At 38.6% G+C, this 22269-nt stretch overlaps 1 protein-coding gene across 1 annotated transcript in view; it reads left to right on the top strand.

The window, feature by feature from the left end:
- dnah5 (dynein, axonemal, heavy chain 5) overlaps positions 1 to 22269 on the top strand; it is an 89474-nt gene that overhangs the window by 60583 nt on the left and 6622 nt on the right. The window contains exons 69-87 of the mRNA XM_088013652.1: positions 1293 to 1428; positions 1696 to 1877; positions 2146 to 2280; positions 2931 to 3086; positions 5151 to 5333; positions 7760 to 7864; positions 8192 to 8330; positions 8926 to 9040; positions 9564 to 9754; positions 10560 to 10681; positions 11932 to 12081; positions 12550 to 12795; positions 13113 to 13332; positions 14108 to 14313; positions 15190 to 15393; positions 16791 to 17006; positions 17973 to 18185; positions 18951 to 19103; positions 21454 to 21685. Of these exons, the coding sequence (XP_087869778.1) occupies positions 1293 to 1428; positions 1696 to 1877; positions 2146 to 2280; positions 2931 to 3086; positions 5151 to 5333; positions 7760 to 7864; positions 8192 to 8330; positions 8926 to 9040; positions 9564 to 9754; positions 10560 to 10681; positions 11932 to 12081; positions 12550 to 12795; positions 13113 to 13332; positions 14108 to 14313; positions 15190 to 15393; positions 16791 to 17006; positions 17973 to 18185; positions 18951 to 19103; positions 21454 to 21685 (3304 nt within the window). The remainder of the gene's footprint in view (positions 1 to 1292; positions 1429 to 1695; positions 1878 to 2145; positions 2281 to 2930; positions 3087 to 5150; positions 5334 to 7759; positions 7865 to 8191; positions 8331 to 8925; positions 9041 to 9563; positions 9755 to 10559; positions 10682 to 11931; positions 12082 to 12549; positions 12796 to 13112; positions 13333 to 14107; positions 14314 to 15189; positions 15394 to 16790; positions 17007 to 17972; positions 18186 to 18950; positions 19104 to 21453; positions 21686 to 22269) is intronic.

Below are 22269 nucleotides of genomic sequence, written 5' to 3'. Positions count from 1 at the left end.
GGTTTATCATGAAACTAAACACAGCGTCACACACATAGGTAAATTAACACAATTTGACATTTGAATGATCTAAAAAGGTAACCCAACGTTGCATGTTACTACTGAATATGTGCTGAATTAGGCCACTTTACAATTTCCTGATAATTCTTGACACCAATATCCTTCACATACAAATAACATATTGTACATATTTACTGCCTAACAGTAGCTATATACTATGATTAAAGCGTTTAAATTTCCAATGTTTTTAAAGCAGTTTCATAGATTGCTTGATGATTAGTGTAACATTGTTGCTTCAGCATAGTTTGGAAAATAAAGTTAGAAATTGGTCAATCCAGTATACCTGCGTTGTCAAGACAACACCAAGCACCTGATGCCATTTATAACCAGACTTTGCTTCGTGATGGCTCACAGGAACACTATTGAGAATTACTTTTTAAACATGGTATTTTGTGGTGTCTTTATGCTTGTGTTGGCTGTAATGTTAAAGACTATTCAAAAGGTCTTTTAAAATGCAGCTTGAAAACATGGGATGAGCTTCAGCTGAAATAGAGAATGACTCAGTCGGAGTCACCCGAAGGCCAGTTTTGTGTATTTATATTATCAGAACTGTCTGTCCTCTGATGAAATACAGCATGTAAACAGAAAATCGTGTGCATCATGATTGCCTGATTAGGAACACTGCAAAGCCAGAGTCCTCTTTTATAATTGTGTGATTAAAGCAGAGAGCTGTTCTTCTCCAGAGACCAACGGTGAGATTTATGGGTATAACTACAGGTGAAAGGGACTAAGATACTTGGAAGCGGTTTCGTTTTATGTGCTACTAATCTGATCTTTATTGATGTGTAATTGCTGCTTCTCTCAGAACAGTGTCATTAGGATGTTTGAGCAGCAAATGAAAAGCTAATTCTGTTAAATGATTCAAAAATCGGCTCTGTATAAGATGTGATTGTTCTTACGTGGGACAGGTTATTTAAGCTTTCAGATTAAATGAAACAGATAAAATTGAATGTAATTGTACATCATCTACTTATTTCCAGAAATAACCCGGCTTGCACTGGGTGCTTGGTTCTCTACTAAATAGACAGACAGGCAACATTTATAGCGAGCGGCAGAATTATTTTATTTTTTTTCTAAGAAAAATCTCCTTGTCCACGATGCATGCAGTTCATCCAACTAAAACAAACAACAACAAAAAAAAACAGTTGGACGAAAACACAGTTGAACAGACAAAGATGGACAGACTCACGAACAAGCCAAGCTGACTTGTGTGTTGGCCCATTTACCCCCAGACTTTGCTGGAGGACGCTGAGCGTTGCAGACACAAGATGCAGACAGCGTCCAGTCTCATCAGCGGCCTCGCTGGTGAGAAGGAGAGGTGGACAGAACAGAGCAAAGAGTTTGCTGCCCAAACCAAACGCCTTGTGGGTAGGTTACGTTGCATGTATGATTTAACACTTTACATTATGGAAGCAATATTTCTGCAATACAAAATATATTTTTTTCTTATAACATGTAGGGTTTTGTGCATCAGAAAAGATATCACCGTATGCAGTAATTTTCTGTTCAAGGCAAACGTTGCAAAAAAACAAAAACCTAAAACCATTAATTTTTTTCATCTTTATTTGCTGAGGCAGTTTACTGTTTTTCAGGTTTTGAAAACATGTTTGCGAGCGTCACTTTGGTGTCTTTCAGGTGATGTCCTTCTGGCCACAGCGTTCCTCTCATATTCTGGCCCCTTTAATCAGGAGTTTCGTAATCTTCTTCTGAGCGACTGGCAGCGAGAGCTGAAGCAGCGTTGCATCCCGTTTGCCAAAGGCCTCAATCTGGCTGAGCTTCTTATTGATGCACCCACTGTTAGTGAGTGGAACCTGCAGGTTAGTCAAGGATCTGGCAAAAGACCATCAAAATGGTTTGCAGTTGAAGACTAGGGATTATTTCTTTACAAAAAATATAAAAAAAATCACTAAGAAAATCTCCTTGTGTTTCTGTTAAGGATGCAGCTACAAAACTGTAGCTGTGCAGCAACACGTTTGTGTTTGTTGCATATATATTTGAAGGTTCTAAATATTCTGTTTTCTGTAAGATTAAGTGGAAAACCTTATAAATAGCAGCAGGAATGAGCTTATCCTTTCTTTGTTGCAGGGCCTTCCCAATGATGACCTGTCCATTCAAAATGGGATAATTGTGACCAAAGCTGCTCGATTCCCTCTGCTTATTGACCCACAGACGCAGGGAAAGATCTGGATTAAAAACAAAGAAGCTATAAATGAGTTGCAGGTTTGGTTGACCATCATCTTCTTATTTACCTACCCCACTTTGAGTTGATCTTTATCTGGCAACATACAAGGGATATTTGAAAATGTTGGATTCTTTTATGCGTATATATCAGCATTTTAACTTTGAGTTTAAAATAGTGAGTTTGCTCTCTTCTGTAACAGGCATTACAGGTTAGAGAAAGAAATAGTGTCAGATACTGTGTTTGAGATATTCTGTTTACTTTTAGCTCTCTAATATCCAGCGTGGACGGCGCATTTGAAAAAGTATATCTGTAGGTATTATGAGCTCAGCCAAGGTCGTACACCTGTTAGAGGTAATATCTGAGCAGCGTGAATGCATTCTGAAAGCACATTATGAGTGTTTTCAAGGCGCAGGGCTTAACCAGAAGTTTTCAAACCATCTTACATTGAACATCATAAAACCAAAAGTGTTTCTATCAGCTTTCCTTAAGATATTTTTAAAAGAATCAAGGCATAATGACTTTTGTAGGCTTTTGCTTATATTTGTGATGAGAATCTTAGAAAAATCCAGTTTGATTACTGCTGATAATAATTCAGGCTACATTATAGAATCCCATGTTTTCTTTTGTCTGGACATGTGTAACTCACAATTTATCTTTTTTTTTTTTTTTTTTACTCTTTTAATTTCAGATTACGTCACTAAACCATAAGTACTTTAAAAATCATCTTGAAGACAGTTTGTCTCTTGGTCGCCCCCTGCTGATTGAAGATGTTGGGGAGGAGTTGGACCCTGCCCTTGACAACGTTCTTGAGAAGAACTTTATTAAAACCGGCTCCACTTACAAGGTTATATAACTTTTTTTTTGTTTTTTGTTTAATTAATACCTGTTTTTCATGTTTTTTTTTTCTTAGGTATTATGAAATGACCTTTTGGTGGTTAGTCAAGATATAATATGACACTACATATACATCTATCCATGCTAACACAACTACACAAAAAGGTTAACGCAATGCATGGATGTTTGCTCAACAAAACCACACAGCATAAACTCCTCTAGAGGGAGATTTAGTGTGCAAGGACTGTTGGGACAAGGAACATCAGCTGTTTTAAAAATCAATGATTTTGGTGTGGCTTCACGCACAGTGTGCAGAAATAACAGCTCATTCTTTCTTGTTCCCTTCATTTGTTTCAAAATCAGGACATGTGCCTCCTAAGAAAACATTTTCTATTATTGATAAACTGTTCTGAATCTGGGATTAATATGTGCATCTTAAGATGCACTATCCAGTCCTTCATATCTCAGAATGTCTCAACAAATATCACGTCTCAGATGAAGGCCACGTCTCTTTTTTTTTGTGTATCCTTATTAAATATGCTAATCGCTAAACTCAGTTTTTGCTCACAAAACAATTTGTTAATACCAGCATGGGAAATGGTTTTGCTGCAGCAGTATCCTTAAAGCTAAACATACTGCACAATGCGATGTGAATAACAATAGACAAAATGTACAAAATGTAGGAGCTAGAGGCAAACACGGTATGTGCCACTTAATTATAGTGTTTGTGTAGGTATGTTATGCAGCATAATTAAAGCCTGGGATTCTCTCTGGATTCTACCAAATGGCTTTAACAGCTGTGAAATGTAAAAAAAAAACACACTTCAGTACCTTTTCAAAATGATCCACGCTTTATACTTTGTGTGTTTTTTGTTTTTTGTGACGCAAATACAATGTTAAAAGCTGCGTGTGTGTGTGTGTGTGTGTGTATATATATATATATATATATATAGTGTTTTTTTTATGCTGAACCTGTCACACATATCTTAGTTATTAATAAATCTGAAAATGATGTCTTAATTTTTTGGGAATTTACTGTTAGGTCTTTGTGCTTTGTACTGAAACATCTTCCTCTTTCCAGTTGCTATGCAATGTTCAAACCACATATTTTCTAATTTAAAATTGGAGGTTATTTGAATTTTTTTAAAATTATTATTATTATATTTTTTTTTTTATTTTATTTGCAAGCATAAAAGCCTTGATTAATCTGTAAAATGTGTCATTACTTTGAGGGGAATTATAGTGACCACAGTTTGACTGCAAGTAAAATCTTCTTATTTACATAACTGTATATCTATTTTATCATACGTCATACTCAAGGTCATGTTATAAATATCACTGCAGTCAGCTTGCAAACATTTTTCCTTGGTATTCGCCATCAGATACAGCACAAAACATGCTCTGACAACAGGGATGCTCCTCAAACACAACAATCAACCAGAAGTCTCTTTCAGACTATTTCTATTAATATCCTGCTTTGAGGAGGAAGTGAAGGTGTCTACGCTTGACAGCTTCAGGAACAGACATACAGATGGATAATTAGATGATCTACTGCCATGAGTAATTAAGTGTCGATCAGAGGCAATGCAGTCTTGCATCCGTGCACGTACACATATTTATGTGCACAAATACACACAGGGATTATTTCAGAGTATCTCTGTCTTCCTAGGGCTTATTGAGGCTCTCAAAAGTATGTGCAATACATTTAACACCATTCTCCAAATAAAAGATTTTCAGGAAGTTATTTGGCCTCTTTCTTGACTTTTTTTTTTTTCCAAAGAGTTAAGTGTTATTTTTATTAATTAGGGTTTAATGAGAGGATTGTGTTACTCAGGCAAAAAAAAAAAAAATACTGCATACAAACATTACACAAGTATTTTTTGTGTAAATATCCACAAGCTTTACACATCTAGAATAATGCAGAAGCAAAGTCGGACTGGATGAAAAGTAAACAAATTTAGGCCTGAATTTTAAGTGGGCCATTCCAGCACAACATTCATTGTTACATGTGTGGTAACAGTGATAGGTTTTAATGTTTATGATGCCTTTGTGCTAAAAGGTAATATGTTCACAGGTGAAAGTTGGGGACAAAGAAGTGGATGTGATGAAAGGATTCAGACTTTATATGACCACCAAGCTGCCTAACCCAGCTTACACTCCTGAAATCAGCGCTCGCACCTCCATCATTGACTTCACTGTTACCATGAGGGGGCTTGAGGACCAGCTGCTGGGTCGTGTCATTCTCACTGAAAAACAGGTATGCCTTCAGTCAAAAAGACGGTAATTTTACTTTCCTGTATGTATAATTTAATGACGTATTTAAGCAATATTATATATATAAAATAATTAAATGTCACTGCTTCAGATTTGAAGCGGCTTTGTATTGATACTTGCAGGCTTTTAACACCTCTCTTATTGTGTGACATTATAACTCATGAGTGTATCATCACCCTTTACAAAACAGAGTAAAGAAACTCCCAGTCACTGATACAACGGCGCCCATATGCATCAGGATAAAATCTACTAACAAAGACGCACACATCTAAAGTGTCAGGAACTTGAGCCATTCACACTGAGCAATATAAAAGCTCACTGTAAATACACCCTGGCAAAGGGCTCATTGATTGTTCGTCTGAAAAGACTGGCACTGCTGCAGAGAAGCAATTTTCTCACCGGTAAGCCTAATGGGCGATCATGAATTGAAAGATTCATGGAAGATGTGAAGAATAGCATGCTATCTCCAAAATGCGCCAAATATGGATATAACGATAATGAAAGCGCTGAGGCTGCTATTCCAGATTGAAAAACCGGCTTTTTTTTCTTCCGAGCTTATGGGGGTGCAGAGGGCTAGAATTATTGTTTTCATTATTTGAATTTTTCATTGATAATAAGGCTACTTTGTAAATGTACCCACAAGCATTAAGAGCCTAGGGAAACAAAAACTAGCCCTAACATAAAACCAAGTTTAAATAAGAAACTCATCATTATTTGTTTCTCTATATTTTAAAGTTGTAAGAATTTGTTGAGATCTAGCCACTCCATTCCAATCTGCTGAAGATAATGCCAAATATTTTTTTAGCACAGTAACTTGGTGAACAAACTGTCAAACCTCGTTCTGCCTCTTTTCAAATTGGACAACAGTCGATAAATTAAGCCTGACAAAAGACTAGGTGCAACTCCAGAAGATAATCATACTTGAACTCAGATCTCTGGATTGAAAGGCCAGAAGTCGAACCAATGTGCCATAGAAACCTGCTGGCACATGACAAATCACACAAGTTAAACTTGTTAAACTACAACAGCCTGCAAAATACAAAATAACCTACAGGACCTACAAAATAACTTGGGGGGGAAAATATATATATTTTGGCTGGTTTCAAACTAGAGACCTTTTGCAAGTTAAGAAGACGACACTAGAGAAAATGATCTTCTATTGTTGGTTCATGGGAGAGGGTCCAAAATTTGTCAAGACAATGCCAAATATCAGTACTACAGAGAATGCCATAAGGCATGTGATTCTCTCACAGAGTACAGTAACTTGGAACTGTCAAAACTCTATTTTGACAGTTCCAAATTAGAATCTATAAATAAAGACTGAGGAAATCCTCCTGTATGGAAAATGTTGCTTTGTGCAAATTTTTTGGTGCAAATCCAGAAGATTCTACTGAAAAGATAGCTTAGGCTGATCTGAAAGAAACAATTACATCCCTTTTTCCTGTTAGCATTTGAGTAACAGTCTAACTATTACTTTACATGTAACAGTGTAACTATTCACAGCGGCAAACACAAGCTGCATGTACAGTTGCAAGTGAGAGACTGCTGCGTTTCTTCTTATGACCATCGCCATAGCAATGCATTAGAAACCAGATGATCATACTGACAGACTGGAAGACAACCACCTTCAATCCAGACAACAAAACTGTGAACCCATATTCTGATACTGTGGTGCACATCTAAATTAAAACCTAAAAGTGTAATGGAAGAACTGTGGAATAACCCTCATCTATTGGTTAGTTGGTCACCATAGAGACTGAACAGATGTCTTTCTGACCATATTCATTTTCACTGTTTAAAATTGAAGAATCCAACACAGTTTAATAAAAACTTCAGGGTGAATATAAGTGACTGTTTATTTAAACCAGATGACTGCAGATGCTTTGGTTGAATTTTATGTGTATTATCTGTTTTGTTATACTTATAACTCATTACTGCACACATGATCAAGTCATTATTTTTGGACTGCTCATTTCTGAACATTGGCATTCATCTTCAGCCATCAAAATTAGTCGTCTTTTAATCTATTCCCTCAGAAGCAGCGGTAAGGGTTTCAAACAAACATCAGTGGTGAGAACTTGTGACTGATATTACCTTGTTAAACGATGCATTTTAAATAGAATGTGAAAGTTTGAAAACTAATGATCTCTCTACCATGAAGTTGGCTTAGATAACAGCATGAATTCAAAATGAGATTTACTTTGATCTTGTCCACATTAAGGGTAAATTGTCAACTTAGAATACCCTGCAGCCTAAAATACGTTTAATTTGGTCAGATTAATCTTCTTCATGAAGCTCTTTGATTTTAGTGGCCCTATGCTGTTTTTTTTATTTTTTTTTTTATTTACAGTCACAGGTTTATACTTTATATCTACATGTCCCTGTGTGTTGTGTTTTTTCTGACTCCAGGAAATGGAGAAGGAGAGGACTGACCTTTTGGAAGATGTGACCTATAACAAGAGAAAAATGAAGGAACTTGAGGACAACCTCTTGTACAGACTAACTAGCACACAGGTAAAAATATGTTTCAAACTTTAATTCATGGATAGTTGGAGGACCGCTTTTCAAAACTTTACATGTAAATGTTGAAAAAATAAGAGTGACTTCTGTAGCAGAGTGGGAACACTTAGTTTGTTTATTATTATTTGATCAGATTCAGATTTTGATTTATGATAACATTATAGGGTTAAAAGATTTTCATTTAGAAAACATCTGAAACAGCTATCCATATCTTTTGTTCCAAAAAAAATGGAGTGTTCACAATAGTCAATTCCTTGAAACATGCATACCTTCAAGCTTTGTTTTCTTGCGTGTTTTTTTTTTTCTTTTTCTTTTTTTTAGGGTTCACTGGTGGATGATGAGAGCCTGATTCTCGTTCTCAACAACACGAAGCAAACAGCCGAGGAAGTCACTCAGAAGCTGCAGATTGCTGCTGAGACTGAAGTTCAGATAAATGCTGCTAGGGAGGAATACCGACCCGGTAGGCTCCGAGACAGAACTTCTATTTCTTTCTTTCTTTCTTTTGACAGGCTGCAGTGTGTTTCTAGAGTCACAGGCAAGAATGTATAACATATATCTATATCTTTAGCTTTTTATTTCGACTCAGACTCTTAACAAATCATGTGCAAAAGTATTTTGTATTCACTTGCATTTTCTACTTTACAAACACAAATTTGAATCTGACTTATTGTTATTTCTGAGATAGAAAGAAAAACACCAAGTAGAACCTAATGTTTTTACAGAAAAAGATTTGATAAGTTTATTTTACATTTGTTTTCACTCCAATGTAGTGTACATGCCCTCAATAGAATACAGTGCAACCAACAGAAATCACATAATTACTAACAGAAGTCCATGTTGTGTGTAATATAATCTCAGTATAAATACAGCTGTTCTTGAAGAGTTTTCTTTGAAAACATCAGTGAACAAACAGCATAAAGAAAATCAAGTAAAGCGCATGTTTCAATTATTTATTGAGCATTTATTGGTCAGACAGTAGATAATTACAGATGTTGTATGTCGTTTCCTTTCTTTCTGATATTTTGTTCTCTTGTCTGCTTTCTGTGTGATTTTAGTGGCCACTAGGGGCAGCATCCTGTATTTCCTTATTACTGAGATGAGTATGGTAAATATCATGTACCAGACATCTTTGAGGCAGTTCCTTGGACTTTTTGACCTTTCTCTTGCTAGGTGAGAAATATTGACACTTATGACATACACTGTTGCTGTATAATATAGCAACAGTACAAAGGAGCATATATTTTTTAGTAACACTGTCAATAAAACCTTTTAGGCCAGATTGTTTAGAATATTAAGTCACCTATTGTAGCCACTTCACAATTGTTTATGATGTGGAGTTCTCATCAGAAATAACAATCACATTTGTCATATTCAAATTGTTTATACTTGGTACTAAATTTGCAATTTGTTTCATTTCAATACAATAAAAAAGCCCATAATATTCCCAAAGAGAAATAAGGTTAACCCATTGGCCAGAGATTTGAGAGCTTGAATATTTTACTCAGATATATGAAGGCTCACGGGTTGCATTGTGCATTAAGTTTGTACAGACTACAAGTCCGATTTAATTTTGAGAAAAAATTTGTACCTTTTAGCAGTTAAACAATTAAGCCCTGCACTGTAGCTTGGGGCTTAAATTAAGCCCCAAGCTTAATTTAATGTATTTTTATGTTGTAATTTTCTACCGGAACAGGTCCTCGAAAAGTCCTATCACCATCAAACGGATCGCGAGCATCATAGAGTTCATGACCTTTGAGGTGCACCACTACGCAGCACAGGGCCTGTACGAAGAGCATAAGTTCCTTTTTACTTTGCTGTTGACTTTGAAGATCGACATGCAAAGCAACAAAATCAAACATGAGGAGTTCCACACACTCATTAAAGGTACGATAACTTTTCATCCAGCATCACTGTCATTCTATGTAGAGGTTCTCCTTAACTTGACCTCTGACCTGTGAGTTTCCTGATATTCATGAAGATCACTAATGTGTTTGTTCACTAAAGTTTTCAAACAAACCTCAGAAGTCTTTACTAACCAGATGTATTTTTATGTTGTTTAGTAATGAGTTCAGTTAATGTGGAATTTAGTTGCAGTGGATTTTATTAAGGAAAGGGGGCTTCCTGGTTTTATTTTTATTTTTAAAATGTATTTAAAGTTTTGAAACACTAAACACTTTCTTCCACTAAACAATTCTGCAGTACTTTGTGTTTATCTATTTCATAAGATATGTGAAAAGGTGTTCAAATAGTTATGTAGTTAAATTCAAATGTTAAAAACAGCAAAAAAAATACATAGAAAAGGAGCATAATGTCATTTTCTCACGTTTTAGAGAAGTTTTCTAGTATTAAGATATAAGTACTTGCAGCAGCTAACCGAATCTCTTACACGCAGCACTTTTCACCGCAGGAGTAAAAGTCCGTAGCGTTACCAGCAGATTCAGAACAGACTCTCTGCTACATGCATGCAGCTACACCATCTGTCAACTGTGACATGCTGACCAAAGTACTCTTGACATTTTTTGTAATTATGTGTGCATTAATTGAAACGTAAAAGAACAAAACAAGGTATATTATATGCATTTTTGCTTTGTAAAATGTTGGTTAGACAAAACCCAACGTTATCCTGAAAGCACACATGTGTCCGCGTTGATGCGGACACGTAAGTTTGTGCGTTTTTTGCATCGCACAGGCGGCGCATCTCTGGACCTAAAAGCCTGCCCTCAGAAACCAGCCAAGTGGATCCTGGACATGACTTGGCTCAACCTCGTGGAGCTCAGCAAACTCTGGCAGTTCTCCGACATACTGGATCAGGTTCACATATTACACATCTCAATCAGTTTAGGCATGCGTCTTTAGCTGAGAAAGATTTACCCAAGTACTTTTATCTACCAAGTCTCCCTCAGCAAGGAAGTTTCATCTGTTCAACACACACACACACACACACACACACACGCACACACACACACACACACACACACACACACACACACACACACACACACACACACACACACACACACACACTCTGATGCGTTTGTGGTCTCTGGGTGCTTATTAAATATTTTTCACAGCTGCTCTTTGCTCTACTGAGCATGTCAATATCAGCCTCATCATGGCTCACTTTCATCCTTTCTTTTACACATGGGCTCTCAGAGACTCATGATTGACTGTCACTCACACCCAAATGCACAAACCCTTGAGTGTAACTGACAGCCTGGTGGCTCCCATGGTGGGAAAAACCAACGTTGTGTGAAATGAGCTTAGTTTGGTTACATTTTCAATCAATTACTTTTTGGCTGGGCAGATGTACACGTACACGCGGGCGTGATGTGTGTTTGGCTGACTGTGTGTTTGCAAGTAATTCACATGAGCATTTTATTCTGCATGCCTGTTAATAGGGAGAGGTGGTGTTTAACTTTTTTAGTTTATTCAAATCAGTTTTTCAAGGAGGACATGGAAAAAAAACCCCAGAAGTTTAGAGTTTCAGCTGTGGGAAGGGCACACTGTCCTCATGCGTACGTAAGCTTCTCAGTCTTGTAAATAATTAATGAAGAAAGCTAATATTACTTGAAAATATGCTCATCGCATGAACAAACAGCAGATAAAGCATATTTTTGTTGTTTCAAAAATACAAAAAAGTGTTTTCTATTTCCAACGTTCTCATATGTAAATGAACAGTTAAAGAAAAAGATTATGATGATTATGTGCAGCATTATTTTTGCACGTTACCTTACCAAAGTAACAACATATTCACATCTAACAAAAACAGAGTAAACTTAAAGCTCCCTTCCTCTCAGGTTCATTAATTAATTTATCTCTGAGACTTCTGATTGCTGACATGAGCTTGCTTCAGGCAGCCTGCTCCAGGGCAGCTGTGGCTACGGCGCAGTAGCTTACCACCACCAGCTTGTGACTGTGTGACTGAATGTAGCGTAAAGCGCTTTGGTGTCCCCTGGATTTGATGAATCTCTGTGCAAGTACAGGCCATTCAGGATTCAGTGTCTTATACTCAGTGTACGATGTACCTCAGTGCAATAGCCCGATGTCTACATTTCTTCCAGATAAGTCGTAACGAGAAGCAGTGGAAGTCGTGGTTTGATAAGGAAGCCCCAGAGGAGGAGGTGGTTCCCAACTCCTATGATCAGTCTCTCGACTGCTTTAGGCGGCTGCTCCTGATACGGTGCTGGTGTCCCGACAGGACCATTGCACAGGTAAGGAAAACACATTTTTGTATTCTTAGAAAAATTATATAGAGTTAAGTCGAAAACTGGGCGTAAAATCAGCCTATTAATAATTACAGTATGAAATAAATAAGATGCCAGAGAAAGTGATGAAGAGACTGGAAGTTACTATTCGGTATGAGTCCCACCCATATCCACCACCATTCATACACCAGGTTATTGAGTAAAATAGTTTTTCAGAAAAAAATAGTCTATTCAGTAGTTTGTTTTTTTTTGTGTTTTTTTTTTTTTTATAAACTGTTGACTAAAAAAGAAAGAAGTTCTGCAAAAAATTAAACCAAAAACCCTCCACATATTTTCCCTAATATTAACCCTGGATAGAAAATATATTTCCTTTTACTTTTTGTAGGAGTTCAACAACCTTTTGCATTTTTTGCATTTCTAACCAGTAAATAAACATCAACTTTTCACCATTTGATTCCTCCTCCTCTTTCTTAGGCTCGTAAATACATAACTAATGCAATGGGGGAGAAGTACACCGAAGGGGTGATTCTTGACCTGGAGAAGATGTGGGAGGAATCAGATCCACGCACACCGCTTATCTGCTTCCTTTCAATGGGATCAGACCCTACTGACTCCATCACCGCACTGGGGAAGAAGCTCAAGATTGAGACCAGATACGTGTCTATGGGACAAGGACAAGAGGTCCATGCTCGGAAGCTCCTGCAGCAGACCATGGCTAATGTGAGTCGGGGCTCTGACGGGGCTCCTTTTTTACTGTTTTTTTCAGTTAAGCAATTTACAAGTCCAGATAGATGTGGAAAAGACGACAGCGAGGAGAAATATCAGTATTTTAGATCTTATTACCTGTTCCATTCTGTTAAAGTTGCATCCATCTATTCCCCTGTGTATCCACTCCCTTCAAAACTGTAAACTCACTATGAACACTACAGTTATAGTTTAAAAATGGGCAAAAATGGATTGAACGCTGACTTCTTGAAATTTTATCCCCGACCCGTCACGGTGTTTGATGGCCACCGGTTGTTGCGATTGTTTCACAGGGCGGGTGGGCCTTGCTCCAGAACTGTCATCTGGGTCTAGACTTCATGGATGAACTAATGGACACGGTGACGGAAACAGACTTTGTCAACGACAGCTTTCGCCTTTGGATGACCACAGAGGCTCACAAGCACTTCCCCATCACTCTCCTTCAGATGTCTGTCAAGTTCACCAACGAACCACCGCAGGGCCTGAAGGCGGGGCTTAAGAGGACCTATGGAGGTGGGCTTCAGTGTAGTTTAACTTGCAGTAAAAAAGTCATTTAAATTGATTTGGGGAAATTAGAGGACAAACTTTATGGAATCAAGCTACACAAAGCCTTGTACTTGCAAACACAGGCAATCAAAAATATATGTATTTTCAAATAGAAAAACTGCCAATAGGGGTATGAGATGATTGAAACTCAAAAGTGTCTTATTATTCTTTATAAAGATCTGAGTAGTGGGTGGATGCATGCATATAGAGAGATCCAGACTCTTACTGTGTCCTGGGGGAAGGACAGCAGATGAAGAGATGGAAATTCACAACAAACATGTGCTTGTTGCTTAATTCAGAGACTTTACACCCCGGTGCCACAAGCATTGGGGGGAAGGTTTATGAGACCTTACGCGAACTGAACTTTGTGTTTTTATTCAAAACCTAGAAGGGTAAAACGAATACTTAATATGCACAAGAGAGCTGCCTGTTCCTAGTTCATATTGAAAAGGATGAAGGGCAACTAAGGATCTATGTGTGCTTGTCTTTAGCTCATACATCCTGCAAGAGACCAAGTCTGTTTCATTTGTAAATTCACAAAAGTGCATTTGACACATATTTTGATCCCAAAATAATAGCTGTATGAAATGAGAATTTGCATTTAAAGTTGCTTCACTGTTATTTGTTTCTCTGAATATCAACCTTTTTTTTTGTTCAGTTGAAAAATATGTGTATCTATATTTGACTCCCAGCATATTTTGGAACTGGGTGTTGACGAATTGATCCCTGTGTCCCTTAACAGGAATAAACCAGGACCTTTTGGATGTCAGCAACATGGTGCAGTGGAAGCCAATGCTGTACGCTGTGGCGTTTCTCCACAGTACCGTTCAAGAGCGGAGGAAGTTTGGCCCTCTAGGATGGAACATCCCCTACGAGTTTAACCAAGCTGACTTTAACGCCACTGTCCAGTTTGTTCAAAACCACCTGGATGACGTGGACATCAAAAAGGTCAGTGGAGATTATGCTGCACATGAGGATTTGCACACATGACCAGCAGATATAGAAACTAAACCGCAAAGCCTCTGATCAAAAGATGCATTTTTGTGATTAGTGTTTCTTAGCTGAGAAGTGCTCGTACTTAGGAAGTGGAAGCTTCTAATTGCATGAATAGTCAAAGGAAATGCTTCATTTGAATTGCAAAAAGGCACATTACACTACACTTTATCTTAACCTTCACATATTTCATTCTGCAGCAGATATCAAAAGTCGTCTTCCGTGTTTAATGTTGTTTTAGTGACTCAAAACAATATTATGATAAATTACTTCAAACACGTTTCCACTTTGTACCGTGATCTATGCTGCATGCTTAAAAAAATCTAAATCTGTAAGGAAACAACGTGTAAACAACTCAAACAAAGCTCCAGCTTAAAGGTGTGGAAATGTATCCATTTGAACTGAAACCCTTCGATTCAATTTTAGCATTTTTTTTTTCCTCAAGCCCACACCTCCCATCAGGTATAGTAAATCTAAATTAACCTGAAATACAGGTCAGCTTTTCTAGCGGGATTTTCTTGAAGTTAGCTATTTATTTATCTGAAACCATAATTTGCAGAAAGATTACTCCCGAGCTTCACACTGAAAGAACTCCCCAACATCCATGCAAGTAAAAATGGGAGTTTAACCCAAATCGACAAAGGTTAAAGCTTCACAGTGATTTACCCAGAAACTAGAACTACACCTACTTCTGACTGTCTTGGAAAAACCTTCATAAGGCCGATCTTGGCAAATGATACCAAGATGCGGGACACTGATAGAGTCGCCAAAACTGACTTTATTACATTTGTTTCTCAGTTTTACTTTGAAATGTATGTTACATCTTCTCAGGGCGTATCATGGAGCACAGTACAGTACATGATCGGCGAGATCCAATACGGCGGCCGAGTGACTGACGACTTCGACAAGCGCCTCCTAAACACCTTTGCCAGGGTTTGGTTCAGTGAGGAAATGTTCAGACCCACCTTTAACTTCTACAAGGGATACAACATCCCAAAATGCTCCAATGTTGACCAGTATCTCAGTTACATCCAGGTAATGTTGAAAAAAAAAAAATGCAGAAGATGGTGGTGTGAGACTAAAAACATTTCTAATAAATGTCATTTTCCGTCTGCGATAGCAGCCACATTGTGGACGATTGTGTTCTTCTCCCTTTTCTGATATAACCACTCAAGTGGATTATGTCACATTAAATAACTGTGTAATTTTATGCACATTTGACACAATGCATGTCTTTGTGTGTCACAGAGCAGCTTTAAAGCTTATTTTATTCAACCTAGCTTCATTGTCATAGATGCTGAAGAATGAAAGGCTCTGAAATGCTCTACTGTGTTCTCTCTCATACACTCATAAACACAACCGTGGAGAAACCATATAGATATGACATCTAAACACCCAAACTTAATTCCAACTTTTCTGGCATAAGAGCATTACCACTAAATTCAAGAGGCAAACAGAAGGGAATTACCATTTGCATTGTAATTTCTACATTTTACCCTGATTTAAATGCCTGGAATTGTACGTAAATCAGTTGTTGCACCGTTAGACAAAGCTTGCAGGTCAGCCCCTGGTTTTCCCCGAGATTTATTTTAGGTGTCTGAATGAAAGCTGAATCAGCGAGGACACCTCTTTAAATCATTAAGTTATTTGTCGTATGAGGCCAGCTGGAAAATTGGTATTGATTGCTCCTGTCAGACAGAACAGAGTCAGTACATCCCTCCAGGTCGGTGAAGAAAAGCATCGTACTGTCACGTATTATAATAAGGAAAGCAGTGGAACAGGAAAACAAAAAGGCAGTTAAGATGCAACAAAGTTTGTAGGATCTTGGTTAATCTGAGACTAATTTCCGGGTAGAAGAACGACAGGAGTCGCAGAGTGCCAGCCTGTAGAATGCATGTTTTTTTTGTTTTTTTTTTGTATAACCACAGAGCCGCAGATTGGTTAGGCGCCAACTGAACACATTTGACTGTTTGTAGGAAGCTGGGGGGAGAGATCCTGTCACTTCAACAGCATTTCTCCCAAGATGGTCAGAGACACTCACCATTTTGCAGGAGGGATAGCGTGACTGACCCATGTGTTTTACTGTCTGAATCCTCACCGGAGGGGGACAGAAAGCAGCTTGTGACACTATGTGAAGCTGAGATCATGCTCAGTGTCTGCAGCTTGTTGTGTGTGTGTGAACCTCGGGATAAAAAGATGGGGAGGAGAAATCCACCCCCCCAAAAAAAAAAGAAAAAAAAAGAAAACGTAACAAAATAGTGAAATTGTTCTGCGTCGACAGGTGCAGTATGTATCGGCAGAGACACTGACTCTGGGTTCCTCACTCGATAGGATACTCGAATGCTATCTATTAAATCTTGAAGGAAAAAAACAAAAAAAAAAAAACTTAAGGGAATTTAGTTACTTAATCAAATCCCATTCCTGTATTTCAGGGTCTTCCAGCCTACGACACGCCTCAGGTGTTTGGGCTCCACCCGAACGCAGACATAACCTTTCAGAGCAAACAGGCGAAGGATGTGCTGGACGCCATCCTCAGCATTCAGCCAAAAGACAGCTCATCGGGAGGAGGGGAGACCAGAGAGGCGGCCGTGTCCAGACTGGCTGACGACATGCTGGAGAAACTGCCTCCCGACTATGTACCTTTTGAAGTATGTTTGTGTGCTCTGCGAAACGGCCCCAGGCAAATGATTGAGGTTAGGCATGGTTGTTCACAGTTCCTCTCACCACGCAAGCCGGGCTGAGTGTCTCTCGTGGTGCCAGGCAGGGGCAGGGGAGGGATAGTGTGAATGCGGCTGGATCCCAGCTTTATTTTGAGGTTCCTCTCCTTTTCTGTCATGAAAAGGTGAGGAGAGATTATGACTCCGAAGCGAGGTGCAAAGCTTCGCTGTCGCTTACCAACACGTCGTGTCTCTCGCACTCTCAGGATCTTGCTTACACGGGGAAGAGGTACACAAGAAGGACAAAATAAAATACTGAGCCAGTCTGGTGTTGACAAGCTGAAGAAATATGTTTTTTTTTGTTTTTTTTTAATTGAAGGAGATAAACGTGTAAAGTTCAGAGAGATGCAGAAGTGTTAAGAGAAATGTCTATCTGTGAGAGCAGATTTTAATGGAAATCACAAATTGCCAAAAATTATTTTGTTTTCCTGCTTCCCAGATAAACGTTATATCTTCCCAAGAACCTTGGATCTTATATCCATTAGATGCAGTCACTTGCAAAAGCTTTCATACGCCTTGAAAACGCCTAATGGTATCTCATTACAACCAAAAGTTCAATACATTTTATTGGATTTTATGCAAGACTGAACTTTGAAGTGGAAGGAAAATTGTATGGGTTTTAACATTAACAAGTAAAAGTCTGAAAAGTATAGTGTGTATTTATATCCAGCCCTTCTGAATCAGTTGTTTAGGAGATCCACCTTTCTCTGCATTTACAGTCGCAAGTTATTTTCATGACATATCTACCAACTTTACGCATCTGAACTACAATTAATAATCTGTAGCGCATCTGTAAAGATCGAATCTTAAAGGCTTGTCATGGATTTTAAGCTAAGGTTACGTGTGAACTTTTTTGTCATTCTTCTTGTTTTGTCTTTGACTCTCAATTTAAATCAGGTGAGGGAGCATCTTCAGAAAATGGGTCCCTTTCAGCCCATGAACATCTTCCTCCGCCAGGAGATCGATCGAATGCAGCGGGTCATAGCTCTGGTCCGGCACACTCTGGTGGACCTCAAGCTGGCCATCGACGGCACCATCATCATGAGCGAGAACCTGCGGGATGCCCTGGACTGCATGTATGACGCTCGCATTCCTGCACGCTGGATGAAGGTCTGCTACCCCCCTCCCCCCACAAGGATTTTATGTTTCTTTTCTGTATGTGTTTTCACTGTCACAACCAAACTGAATGTGAAAGAAAATGGATTAAAATATCGCAGAACGATGAGGTAACAAATGAAATGCTCAATATGAAAAGCCGCCATAAGGTGGAGTAACAGATGCAACGTCGTCATCCATATGTGGCAGTAACTTCCTGTTATAACTCAAGTCATTTTTTCATTCGAAGTTGGTTTTACAATGACTTAGTTTAAAGAACAACAAACATCTATTGGGATTTATTCATGTTTTGTTTTAGAAAAACGTGTAGCTTCTCTCACTCTAAAAACATTATGACCATATTTTCTGAAAACATTGGGTACTGTATAAAAAGAGCAGCAAGTCAGGTTTATTTGCATAGCACATTCAGCAACAAACCAGTTCATCTCATCAGTCCTACTCTTTCTGCTTCCAACTCATGATTAAACCACTTCCTTGTTTGTGTTTTCTTTAACTTACTTACACATTAACTTCTATAATGAATGTAAATAAAGCAAAAGAAGAACTAAACACTCAGAGAATCGACACAGGTTTGACCTGTATGTATTTACAAATGATTAAGTTGAATTCAACTTATGCTCATTCTATTAGTCAATGATGCTTTGAAAATAGAGTATTTTAAGCTTCAGTTCCTGCTCACCTAATCCACCCGGTTTAGGTTTTCAATACATCACCGGAATATGTTGATTATGTTGTTGCCCGTGTTTGTTTTCCTTGCAGGCTTCATGGGCCTCCAGCACCCTGGGGTTCTGGTTCACGGAGCTGCTTGAGCGGAACCGCCAGTTTCAGGCTTGGATCTTTGAGGGCCGGCCCAAATGCTTCTGGATGACGGGCTTCTTCAACCCGCAGGGCTTCCTGACAGCGATGAGACAGGTACACATGGCACCAGGCAGAACCACCTATTTACCCTCTGCCGGGGAGGAGACCAGATGGCGCACAGAGGGAGAGGCGGGCACACGTTCGCAATGACACACACGAGTAAACATATGCGCAGCTACACACACACAAACACTGATAAGCAAGTATGAACTCCAATTTGTCTTAATGTGTGGCAAATGAATGCAGCAGAGAAATAATTTCAATGGTTAACTCTACTTGAACCGCATTAAAACTCCTGCCTCCTGTTGTTATGGGATTAGTGTCTTTTTTTTTTTTTTTTTTTTTTTCCCAATATGGCTCATCAGTTTTACAATTCTTCATGCAAGATTCAGATTAGAAATTGTATTTCAGCACAGCATGAAAAAACAACAAAAAAGACTAAATACAGACCAATGAAAAATACAGAATGAGACCATTACTCCTGGCAGCAAAAATGTTTTATCTTTCAAAAATAAAATGATTTTAGTCTAATCTGCAGTTGATTTTAGTATGTTTCTGAGAGAACAGACATATTAGACATTGGTTTTTGACTAAGCTTCTTTTCCTGTTCTTAGTTTGTTATTGTAACAGTTTCAAGTCTCAGACATAAAATAACTTTTTCTTGCGAAAAATGTAGGAATACAAATTGAGATTTACTAAAATCTTATTTTGGATTTCTGCTACATTACATTTAGTAATTTACAATTACTAAATTTAATCGTAGATACATAAAAAAAAAGTGAGACTGCAAACTCTTCTTTGCATTTGTAAATCCTGTTATTTATCGCCATGATTTTTAGAGAAGGTGGCTGAGTTTACCAACGGCTGCTCTGGAAGAAAACAGCATTCCTGATCAATTTATTTCAGGTTTCCATGGAGCTCTTTTAACAAAAACAGCTCTTCCCTGTGTGACAAATGACATGCTGACGGAAACTGATACAACTCGTAAGTTCACTCATCTCCAGCAGTTCCCTGAGGTCCTGTGACCAAAGCCTGCTGGGTGTGCCACGTACAGGGCTGAAAACTAAAGGTGACAGGGCTCTTACATCAAAAGACCTTGAACTCCCTTACAGCAAACTTGAGATATATGGACTGTGAACTTATGTTTTTTTTTGTTTTGTTTTTGTTTTTTAAAATGCAGCTCTAAAATATGAAAAGATCTAATCATTCATTTTCTCTTGCTTACTATAAATACATGCTAATGTGTGCTATAATCAGAGCTAATGATGACCTAACAGTGTCAGTTGCCTTGCTGAATATCGTGCTCAATAATTAAACCTGAGCACCAAAGGCAGAGCAAGGGCCAATTGAACATTTGATTCTTTTCGACAGATGAGAGACAGAGTTCATTTGGATTATGTATTAAGACAATTATGGACTGCCTCTTGTCTTCAGTCAGAGGCCTCGTGTACTTTGCTGTAATACAGACTGCTGCAAGAGCTCCTTCCTGCCTATAGTCCATGCCATCAACTACAACTCTTTGAAGAACCTTGGGTTACATTTAATTTCTCTTTAGGGTCAAAAAGTATTTTTGAAATCAGATTGACTTTAGAGGATGCAACGTGCTACGTACATCATTATCCAGCTCAAAACCTGATTCAAGTTGGATACATGGAGTTTATCGATTCCCTTAAAAGAACAACTACACATTTCACTGCATAGGATAGTCTGAATGCTAATATATCTGGGAGTTCTGGCCAGAATAAGCAACAATTAGCAGTTATATGGAAAAGCTTCAACCTTTGTTGATTGTATGTTGAACACAGAGACATTCAGCTGACAAAATCAAATGATTTCTATTATGTCAAGTTTCACCTGCACGTTTATGAACTAAAACTCAGAACTTTCAGTTGTGCTTCGAGAGCCGACATCAATTTATTTTTGCTCTTTACGGGTTGCAGTGGGAGGAAGTTGGAGTCATTTCGTATTTGTGTCAGGTTTCTGTGTCTGACTTTTGGTTTATTTTTCCTTCTGCGCCAAAGAAAATCCCCAGCTCTTCAGAGACGGGAGTTATTGATGATGGAGCTGTCTGCATTTTTACTGGGAGCAGATTTGTAGAACTAATGTGAACTCTTGAAAACAGCCACCTTTTCTGGCTTCTAGTTGATCAATTGGAGCTCTGAAAAAACACAAACTATATGAAAAGGCTGATCAGTTTGTGTACAATACGTGGTGAAAGTCGCAAAAATATTTTTCTTGTCTTTTTTTTTTTCATTTCTTCCAAGATTACAGTGATTCCAACATGCTCTATTTTTATATCCTACTTTCAAAGCTTTACTGCTGTCCTTCCATCTGATTTGAATCAGTGCTGTAGCTGGAACATTATGACCTTAACCGGCAGATTTGTTTCTTCGCGCGCTCCCAGGAGATCACTCGCGCCAACAAAGGCTGGGCCCTGGACCGCATGGCGCTGTGCAACGAAGTAACCAAGTGGATGAAGGATGACATCACCCAGCCGCCGGCGGAGGGAGTGTATGTTTACGGCCTCTACCTGGAGGGGGCCGGCTGGGACCGCCGTGGCTGCAAACTTGTCGACTCCAAGCCCAAAGTCCTCTTTGAGGCGATGCCTGTGATCAGGATGTACGCCGAGAATAACGGTGAGGCTTCCAGGTCGGGTTTGGGAGGGGAAGGGGGTCCAGAATTGATGCACAAGCCTTAATCCTGCCCTACCGTAAGAGGATCTTGAATTCTCTTCATGGTGTTCATCCCACACAGTCACTGGATACATGCAGCATTTAAATGTCAAGCAGACTTAATGTTGTTTATGATGTCGGGGAACACATTTCCAGCAAGTTTGTGCCACAGTATTTGCTCAAGATAAAGCCAGAGTGCAGCAACATCTTACAGTCACTGAAAGATGAGTAACGCGGCTCATTCAGTCGTCCGCTGGTAAACTTTTTGCTCCTGGGCTTTTACACTGACATCATGCTGACTGTATGCAGTGCAGGAGGGGCTGTAAACCCATCGTTACAATGACTTGAAATGTTCCCAGCAAGCTTACAAACTGAGGAGAAAATTAAGTCATTAATTTGGGAATATTTACCCATTTTCCAAATAGCACAAAATCAATCTCAACAATGATGGCAGTCTTATAGCACTGCCATCATTTTGTTGTTTATTTTGTGATTTAGCTGATTTATATATATATAAAAAAAAAAATTCCCCTCTCACCCTCCGTGGG

Source organism: Poecilia mexicana, unplaced genomic scaffold, assembly GCF_051168715.1.
Source record: "Poecilia mexicana isolate PSO_F unplaced genomic scaffold, ASM5116871v1 scaffold_16, whole genome shotgun sequence".
In the NCBI taxonomy this organism is placed as follows: domain Eukaryota; kingdom Metazoa; phylum Chordata; class Actinopteri; order Cyprinodontiformes; family Poeciliidae; genus Poecilia; species Poecilia mexicana.
The sequence above is the reverse complement of the archived record's forward strand: the minus strand, read 5'-3'. Positions and strand labels throughout refer to the sequence as shown.